This window comes from Amphiura filiformis, chromosome 18 (genome assembly GCF_039555335.1).
Source record: "Amphiura filiformis chromosome 18, Afil_fr2py, whole genome shotgun sequence".
NCBI classification, from domain to species: domain Eukaryota; kingdom Metazoa; phylum Echinodermata; class Ophiuroidea; order Amphilepidida; family Amphiuridae; genus Amphiura; species Amphiura filiformis.
In genome coordinates, this window is record NC_092645.1 from 57,979,288 (window position 1) to 57,989,966 (window position 10,679).

General features: G+C 37.6%; 1 protein-coding gene across 2 annotated transcripts in view; it reads right to left on the reverse strand.

The window, feature by feature from the left end:
* LOC140138851 (glycerophosphocholine phosphodiesterase GPCPD1-like) overlaps window positions 1-9,008 on the reverse strand; it is a 42,696-nt gene extending 33,688 nt beyond the window's left edge. For both annotated transcript variants that reach the window (XM_072160630.1, XM_072160631.1), the window contains exons 1-2: window positions 8,891-9,008; window positions 927-1,280 (exon numbers count right to left, since the gene is read on the reverse strand). In XM_072160630.1, coding sequence (XP_072016731.1) covers window positions 927-1,084 — 158 coding nt within the window. In that variant the 5' untranslated portion in view covers window positions 1,085-1,280; window positions 8,891-9,008. The remainder of the gene's footprint in view (window positions 1-926; window positions 1,281-8,890) is intronic.
* Window positions 9,009-10,679: the final 1,671 nt, after the last annotated feature.

A 10,679-nucleotide genomic window follows, 5' to 3' on the forward strand; every position in this document is an offset into this window, starting at 1 on the left:
ATTGATCGTCGGATTTCCATCCCACCTACATACACTTTAAGTATAAATCATCAGATTTATAAAGTTTACTTCAAGTACTGTTAAATATCAAAATATCAATTTTTAATGATTTGCCATAAAATGTGTATTAAATTGCGAATTTCAAAAATCAAAATTATTTGATATCAGAATGACATTCTTCGTATTCAGAATGCAATTCGATATGTCTGATGTGCTCTAATGTCCCAAAATAAATACTGTCCAAACGTTCATACCCCAGCCCTTAATAATCAATTTATACTCGATCACATGATCAGTGGCAGTGCTTACTTCCATTTTCAGGGCACCCAGCCGATAAATCGATACAAATCGCTGAGATAAAACAACATAAGTTGAAGAAATCTCAACTTCTCAGCAATGTCGCTTGACATGCATAAACCAATTAATTCTAACCAACTGGATCTATTATTTTGCTAATTAATTTACCAAATCTAAATTAATGTTTTAAGGCTAAGTATTTTGTGGCATTTAGAATATTTTAATTGTTGTGAATGTCGTCTGCAGTTCCTATATCACCATGGTAAGTACACCAAAGTGACGAGCGATGCATCATAATTTAAATTTGGCGATTGCCCATCACTTTCCAAAAATTGTACATCGCAATCACTCTCCGATCGAGTGTATACTATGATCAGCTCTTAATAGGCGGGAATTGTTCGGTTTTTGTTACTGCGCGAATCAATAAAGTTCCAACTTACGCACACGTAAATTCACAAAAGCATGCGTCATTCACACAAAACGCAAAGCACAGTTTCGCGTAGGTGCTGCGCCCAGCTGTGTATACACCATTCTATATCAATCCACGATGTTATGAGTCCCGCCTATTACGAGCTGATCAGAGTATAAATTCAGCTTACCTCTGATGCATAACAAATAAATACACTCACTTGTTCGAATCCTCTGCACTGTTCTGTACCATCTGCACAACCCTCTTAGGATCCCAATCTCCAAGCTGCTCACAACTCCCTGTGATGCACATTACCGCATCCTCTTCTCCACTCTCCAGTATTGGACATGAAACTTGGAAGATCGCTGTACAACTCATCTTGCTACAGAGGGTTTCTGAATCATATACACCAGCTAAAAATTTAACTATAGTTTTGGGTTTTCACTGAGGTAGTATGTAGATTGTTATTAAAATGAGTCATACGGCCCTAGCGCTGCTAGCTGCATACATTCATCATGACATTTGATAACAGGGAAGCTACCATGGCACGAGTTGGTACATATTGCATCGCCATCTGTGGATTAATAACATTTAAATCAAAAAATTTAATGAAGACAGGGACCAAAGACAATTTGAGGGCAATTCCATGTGACCTTGCTCGAGAAACACTGTCAACGAATTTGCTCATGGACCCGGCTCACGGATGACCATGAACTGACATTCTCCAGGATATTCAGTCTTACTCACTCAGTCTCTGACCATGTAAAGTTTTTGTCAGAGAAGAACGGCACTTGTTTACATTTTGAGAGCGTGCAGAGGGTAATGTCGCAAGTTTAGTGGAATGACGCGATAGCGCGATCGATTGTGCACGCACAGGAAATGCAGCGCTACACAAAGCGTGTGTGGTAGGCGTTCTACGCCGACGCAATTGTCATTGCGTGCCTATTGTCAAGTATTGAGCTCTCATGATCGAGAAATTATTATTTTAGCTATAGCCAGGCGATGTCGTCGGTGTGCATTGTTGAAATGAACATGTCACATGATGAAAGATGTCTGATTGAATACAGGACACTTCGCCCACAATGCACTTCGCCTACACGCCATTTCGCCTACGTGCCATCTCGCCCCCTAATTAGCTATTGCGGCAATGCAACGCAATGGCATTGTGGATGTATACGATCGATGCGCACAGGATGTGTGTGTATTCAAATCGTACTATCAATGATGTATTCATTAAATCGCCCCCATTGAATGGACGAGAATGTAGTGGCCACGTCCTGTCCTGTTGTAGTCTTGAGAATAGCCCGGTGTCGATAGGTGATGATTGTTTTTGATGATGGTGCTGTGGTGATTTGAAGTTGAGAAGTATAGTTGTATTTCCCCCTCACCTAATTTAGCTATAGCGGCAATTAGAATAGTAGCTCAGTATTGCGTTTTCGAAATAAGGAAAGTATAGTGCATCAAAATTTAATAGGCCTACGTTTCCTACGGTACCGTTTTTTTTAATAGTCTTTTGGAATTTTGCATGTTTTCTTTATTGTGTAATTTGTAATATTCTTCTTTTATATTTCGTAATGTTTTTTAGTGTTTGGCTTTGTTGTTGTTCTTGGTTCTTGCTATAATTTGTTATGTTGTTTAATGTTTATTTGTTTTTCTTCGTTTGGATTTATTAGAGCTTTGTCTGAGTGGGTTTTTGGTTATATATTTTCAATTTAGTTTTTCCCTTTAATTAGTGTATTGTTTATGCTTTTCTTTGTTTGGTGAATAATGTCTTTGTTTGGGATAGGTCTATGGCTTTTTGCTTGTTTTTGTTACGTTTCTTGTTATATTTTGGCTCGTTTTGGTTTGGTTATCCTTTTCTTTATTTTGTAATGTTTTGTAACCTACTACATACTAATTTGGTACGATCGTATTGTTTTTTGTATATTATGCGTTTTTTGTTTGTTTTATTTTGTCTGTATCAATTAATATTATGTCTGTCTGTATTTTGTACTGTTTCCTTTTGATTTTGTTTATTTGGTATTGTTTTCTGACATGTTTGGGGTTGGGCTTTTTTTGTCCTATTTTTTTTTTTTTTTTTTTTATGTATGCTTTTCTTTGGTCTTGCTTTCTTTTGGATTTAGGCCTTTTTGTTCTATTTTTATGTTTGTTTTTCTACTTTTTGTTATGTGTTATGTTATTGTTTTGTTATGTGGCTCTACTTTTTTTAAAATAATTTTCGGCACAATTTTGTTTTACTTTTATTCGCCTCTTTTATTTGGTCTGATTATAAATTATGTTTTACTGCATGTGTTCTTAACTTCTTATTATTATATTGCCACTTTTGGATGGATTTCAGTGGTTCCTGGTGGGTTGTTGCTGGCATCTGAGTCTGACTCGCGGTAGGCCCTATCTGATCGGTATGGTTTGGGTCCAAGTTGGTCTTTTATAATTTTCCTTTAGCTCCCGCCCGATAATAATATGATCGGCGAGCTAATACACAGATTGTAGGCGCTGGAATGAAATAGCAATTTTCTTCGTTTTAAATTCACCTCATTAGTTTGGCTCAAAATTAAAAGGGGATAATGCGATCAGTATAGCTATAAGAGCTATCAGTGAAAAGTAGCATTTAAATAGGAAGCTATTTTTTATGCAAATCACACATTATTGAAGGACCACTTCGTATGAAATGGGAATGTTTTGTGTAAGAAAATAATGTAACAACAAAGAAAATTAGTAATTACATAAATATAACATATTATTGTCTTTCTCGTGTGCCCACGGACAAACAAAGTATAAAACGAATTTAAAAATATGCATAATATTGTACTAGTCATATATTATAATGTTAGAGATGCTTTTGTATTTGTGTTGTGTATGTTGTTTTTTATTCTTTCTGTTTGTGTTTTGTCCTGTTTAATATAAATGCAAAATGAATAATAATAAAAAAAGGACCACTTCATATAACTTCCAAATCTGGGAGTTTGATAAACCTAGATTTGGAAGACACATAGGCCTATGTCATGTGCAATTTATTCATGCATGTCGTATAATTTATACAGGTGTTGAAACTTTATAAAACAAACTGATAATGATGATTTATATGTTTAAGCTAGTATTCTATGAGTGTCGTACTCATGCCCCCGGGGCAATCCAACTTTGGAGGTGACGCGTTGTGTTTTTCAGCATCGCTGTCACCCAAAGACCCCATATTTTTTTACGAACACATGCTCTGTCACCCGAAGACCCCTTATTTTTCCATTTGATCTGTCACCCAAAGACCCTTACAAGTTCAATTTGAACAGCAACTTTCATTTATCACTGATTTTGTTACTTATTTTGAAAAAACAAAGAAATTTGAAGCCATTTAGAACTAGAAATTCGATTTTCGAGGTCTCTTTAGAGCTTTTTCGGCTCTCACCCAAAGATTCCATTTAAAAAAAGGTCATCATGTTCTCACCCAATGACCTCATATTTATTACATTTTGCTCTCACCGAATGCCAAAAATCATGCTCTTACCCAATGACCCCATATTTTTTACATCTTGCTCTCACCGAATGCCCCTGGGTGCGAAAGTGCCAGCCCTACACCTATATCCATTTCAAATTGAAGTGCCCCCGGACTCATGCAATGCTATTAAACCGTCTCAGCTTTTTGACAGTCGGACGAGTAGGACCTTTTTTTTTTCTTTATATAGTTACCAAACTATGCTTAGCTCAGAATATATGATCACTACTAGTATATCACATGGCGTAAGAAAGACCATGAAGACGAACTGGTGAAAGTTCCTTTTCGGGTGGGGCGGTTAGTGTACTTTCACAGTTTATCTTTCTTGACTGGCGAGAACTACTCTTTGACCGTTCCTCATCAGGGATTTTCCTTTTAACAAAGGAGCACCCGCGCATATGATGTAGCATAAACACCGTCAGCATTATCTGACTCGTTATACTTAATTGCTTTGGCTTCAAGTATTTAGCATGTATCCTATATAATATATTTATTTGATTCAAATGCAAGTAAAGCTTTAGGTATTTTAGTCTCAGCTCAAACCAAAGTCAGAAAGTTTGAATTATTTATGTATAGGGCCTATGACATGACCATTGACAATACAATAACGTATCAAAGGAAAGAAAAAAGAATTAGGCCTAGGCCTCAAGAAAGAACAGGATTGAATAAAGAAAAATTAAGGACATAAGGAAAGAAAGACTTTGGCCTTATGCCTGAAGGAGGAAATCGGGTTTAACAATCTAATACGGTATTCGTTTATACTTTATAGTTTGAACCATTTGATTACCGATGGAGTACAAAACAAGCATAATTGGACGGGAAAGAGAAAAAATGATTATAATGGGTGTACTGAAATGATGTGAAAGACTAAGCTAAAACTAAAAGACCTACGCATTTACAGCTGCAAGTGTTACGTTTCTCTACGCAACATGTATATAGATGGTCGTCTCATGATGGAAGGGCCTTTTGATGACCAATGATCAAAGTCTATTCGGGCCTTCCCGGAGTCCTTCTTAAATTTTTGGTGACAAGCTCAAAGTCGAATCCTTCCCCTTATTTCTTAAGTTTCTCCTAGTATTAATTTAGTGTGCGAAACTGAACTGTCAAGAGCCGGGGCCAAGAGATAACCATATAGTGTAGGCCTTCGATCGTTTTACATAATACGTTTCAACCCTGATCATGCTGATTTTTTGGCATTGTAATGTTTTAACATGTCCACTGAGTATACATTGGAATCAAATTCATTATGTTTGTAAGACATCGGAGCTACCCTGGGAAAAAATTTCAAATAAATGGAAACATTTTGTGCAATAAATGTGTTTATTGATATACGAGCTGTGATTTAATTTGAAACTTCACGTAACTCGTTATTTTCCCCAGATTTGGAAGATGTAGGTTGTTTGGCTTTATAATACAGGTATGATTCGTTTTAAACTTCATATAACTCGTTATTTTTCCTAGATCCTATTAACACGCGCACCACGTCTTCTAGGTCTATCAAATACCATACATGATTTCATTTTAAACTTCATATAAATCATTATTTTGCCCGAATTTTGCCTGTTCATGTGCGCACTGCTCATTTAATGGGTCTTCCCTATCTAGGCTTATCAAACACCCAGATTTGGAAGCTCGGATTACTCGGATGTCGTTTGCATGATCAGGTTGGGCATACACACAATTAACACTTGTCTAAAATAATTCCTTCCTTGTTTCTATTATTATAATTATTATCTTTCTTTCATTTATCATGTGTATACCTTCTTGTATATTATGCATATGCAGATCATATTTCTTTACTGATTTCTAACAAACACCACCGTCAAACAAAAACAAAAAATTCAAATTCGGATTTATGCGCGCAAAAGTAACATTTTCAAATTCCGCGCTTGATTCTTCGAGAAGGAGTGTGTATGGAGTGTTGGGGTGGGTGTGTATGCATGGTATGCGGGAGTGGACGTAGAGAGAACAAATAAACAAACCAAAGTCATTATAGAATTATAGGAGAAAGAAAACAAAACACAGATTCCAGATTCAGTTTTATGCGGCATAAAAGTAACATTTTCCATTTTCAAGCTCATAAGGGGGAAAATTGTGCAATAAATAGGAGTAGGATCCAAAAAGAGGTCTTTCGAGGGCAGTTGCTAACAAATGAGGCCTTTCGAGGGAAGACCCCCCCCCCAAAAAAAAAAAGAAAAGAAAGAAAAGAAAAGAGTTCTTTCTGGGCCATATTCTAAAACTTAGGACTTTCCACAAAATGGTCTTGGGAGCTGGTCTTTTGGGTGAAAACAATAAGAAAATGATGGGTCTTTGGATGTGTAGGCCTATACTAATAATATTTGACAAAGAATAACCCCAAATTAAAATTTTACCGAAATCGTATTTAGTGTTAACCAGTTTTGCAAACATTTGCAACTTTTTCTTCTTCGCGTGCCTCAGCTCCGATAGGCCGACGTCGCAAGCACAAAACATGGCCCGTATAATTCTCGGGGTCTTAATCAAACTGAGAGCATACTTGACCCGGGACTTGTCAAGCAATCGATCGTACATCAGTGTGTATGCCATGGCCCGGTACATCGGTGTATTCTGGCATTTTTGCGTGCTTGGATCACGGTACCATTGATTGAACATAATCACACCCGGCGTTTTCGTGCAAGTGGTAGCTAATATCCGCCGTTAACACGCGGTGCAAAATGGGGCATAAGTCACTGCACAGCACCCCACAAAATATCTCAAAGCTGCATGCTGCTGGCGTTTGTTTTGCTACTTGTGCGCATTTGTCTTTGAAAAATTTGGCAAATATTTTTTTCCCTTAACTGTTTCATTAGGCTATGTCAAAGAAGATCTTCTCTGATTTAATATATTTTATAGGACTGCAAGTTTTAAAAGTTTTGAACATCTCAAACTTTATTTTAAGTGAGTTTGAGCCGGTAAAATGAATGATTCGGTTAATTAAATAAAAATACACAAAACTCGCAAGCGCTTTTTTTTGGCCATATTATATAAATTATTAGGACATACTGGCCATAATTAAATTAACACTAAAAAGTATGAACTTATTATGAAGTAAGTAAACATAATTTGTAAAATAAAATAACACATATAATAGGGCCTAATTGATTCTTTTGTTCATGAAAACATACCTGTAAAAATAAAATACATAAGGATTTAACATAAAAATACATTTATAAGGCCTAAATTTCGGACATATTAAATTAATTGTTCGTGAAAATATAAGCTAATATAATGTAAAAAAGTGATGACGATGATGGGAAACTTGGAATCAACTTTCATTACCCTTATGATTTTGTATCATAATTCAATTGCTTTCCTTCGTCTTCGTTTGCATGGTACGGACTTACAAGCACAAAACATGTTTTAACACGGCCCGCAATTACAAATGTTTTGTTGCGCAACTACCCGTCCTCCAACACGCTGGCAAGTAAAGACTTCCGCGAAATCGCCGGGTATGACATGGGTAAATCAATGGCACTGTCACCGTAGCACGCAACGTATCCAGTATATTCCATTTCCGGGCCATTCCGTGGTTTGGCTGGCAGTCACACAGGGGACTTGTCAAGCAATCGTCGGCAGCAAATACCCGCGGTGTAAAAAGGGGCGAAACGCACAGCACAGGCCCTGCTCGCTGAAAATGGCCAAAATTTATTTTAAACACTTTATTCAGATTCAGATTATCACGTTATCAAGTTATTAAAAGTAGGCTGAAAGTTTTAACAATCAATGGTATTAAGAAAATTAAGACTGCCATATTTTTCTTTATAATTATCTTCATAAAAATTCACGTATAACACACTTTAATACGAAGTTATCAAATTATTAAAAATGCATGTTGAAAACATGCATACACATATTAAAATATTTAAAAATATTGTTACAATCACATCAGCACGGTGTGTTAAAAACCGAACATAATCTACACCGGGGCGGGACGGTAGTGGGGCCTCAATTTATAAAACACACACACACACACACACACACATTTGTTGAATATTCGCGTGCATTCATTGGAACGAATCCTTGATCGTATAGTCTGCTACCAACACAGGAACACACACACACGACCCTTCCGGTCACATCGATCGTCATGATACATCCACAACCGCCATTGCAATGCATTGCATTGCAATAGGGGCCGAGATGGCACGTAGGCGAGATGCCGTGTAGGCGAAGTTGCGTGTGGGCGAGGTGTCCTGTTTCCGTCTGATTACTCATGTACATGTACTAAAGTAAATTTCTTAAAACTTCCGTGGTCCAAGCTGTGCGCCAAGCGTCTACGAGCGTACACACAGAAAAAATAAGCAATCACGCTGATTGGCTGATCAATGCACTTGACAACAAGTCGGTTGACCCATTGGTTGTCTGTTCGACGCGTAGTAGGCGACCTTGTCACTTTTACGCGATCGCAATTCACCTGCGCGTACCCCGACCACGGAAGTTTAAAGAAAACAACTTTAGTGGCACTAATTTTTCACATTGATGATTGCATGCGCTTTTCCATAATGTCCATTTGTGCGTTTTTCTTTTGTTTTGATTTTGCAATATCATATGAATTTCATTACTAATTAGGCCTAATACCATCGAGATAAAATTTTTATCTCGATGCTAATACTATTTATTTTGAAAATGAAATCATGATGACGATGATCGAAGAAAGCTTAAACACGTAAATAACTTACACTAAATTCGCTCATCTTCTCCCCACACAATATTGAGTAGACCACGTACTAAAAGATCTGAGTAAAACCAAACTCAAGTGTCGACTAAAAGGGCTCTCAACCTGTTTTCCGATCAGCTAGTATTGTAATAACAATAGACGTATCGGCAGGCTTGATTCGCTTGTAAATAATCGAGCAATAAATGAGTAATGACGTTCGTGAATCAAATTCCGTCATTGCTTGGGAGCACCCTCGTTTGTGTAGCAGTGCAATGAGAGTGCGACCAGCCACCAAAAAACGTTTCTGTGACTGAATATGCAACTTTGACTCTTGTAAGTTTGAATCTTATAACATAATTATTTACTTTTGAAGAATTAAATTCATTTTGTTTTCATTTCTTTTTATTATGCTAATTAGATGAACATGTACAAAAACGTATCCAGTCCCGTAACCAGGAGCGCCTACCGCGGGGGGCGCCTCCCCCTAATGGCCCCCTTTTACCCAAAAAGTCATATCGAGCGTATAGCGAGCGAAAAAAATAAGGGTTTTTCACCCTTTTTGGTCAAAAAAAGTCCACTTTCTCAAATCCGCCCGCCCCCTAGTGCAAAAAAGGCATCGGGCTTGAGATTGGAATTCCAGTTTCCTTTCTCACGAAAGGCTAAGAGTAAATTGTACACTGTGGCCTTCTCTCCTTTCTCCGTGTCCTTACTATTTTCTTCCATTTCTTGCTTTGTTTATCAAAGCTACTAGGCCAGCATGCATTTTATTAGCCTACACTGGCTATCCAGGCTTGTGGGTTTTTTTTGTGTGTTTTTTTTTTTTTAATAGTATGTAGGCCTAGGCCTATTCACCTGTATTCACCTGTCTTGTCGGGCTCTAATTGGGAAGCCTTATTGTGCCCACCTTAGTACATCCTAACATGCTCACTGCACATTACATAAAAAGGGTATTTGGCTGAAGAGGACTTAATACACCGATGCCTGCCAGACCTGACCAATGACCAACACCATGCGTAAACTTATTGTACTCCTTGGCCATTGCTTTGTCAACTCCGGTTTTAAACCTGTTTATGGTTTCAGCACAGACAACATGTTCTGGAAGGGCATTCCATTGGTTGACTACTCTTGAACTGAAAGTGTGTGCTGTTTCTGAATCTTGTAGGTGTGTCCTCTTGTACCTGTCGACTCTTACTATCATCCATTAATAGGGTTTCTTTTTCCATGTCATTGATTCCGTGCATGATCTTGAAAACTTGAATCATATCTCCTATCCTCTTATCCTTCTGTACGCTATAGAGCCCGGCTATAGAGTTGGTAGCTTCAGTTTCTTTAATCTCTCCTCATGAGACATCTCCTCATGCAAATTGTGCGGGAGCGGGGAGCACCGCTCCTAGGAAATGAGAGTCAAAATTGAGGAAATAATGCCATGGGAAGAAAAAGAAAGGGGAAAAAAGGAGGGAGAGAGAGAAGAAAAGAGAAGAGGAAGAGGGCAATGAGGAAAGAAAAAGAAAAGGAGTGAGGTACAAGATAATAGGGGAGGGCTGTGAGGAAGTGAAGCTACTGAATGGAAGAGAGGAAATCTTTAAAGACTGGTTGTGCAAAAATTGGAGGAATTCACATTATTGTTCAAGAAATAAGAGCAAAAAAGAAGGTGTTAGAATATGGAAATGGGATATGAGGACATTTACAATTCATCACCACATTCAATGTAATGTAACAGAAAAAAAAAAGAAGTTGGATGAAGACAGGTGGAAACAGGGCTCATATCTGAGGAAATTAAGAGAGGCGGCAATCGTATCTGAGGAAATTTA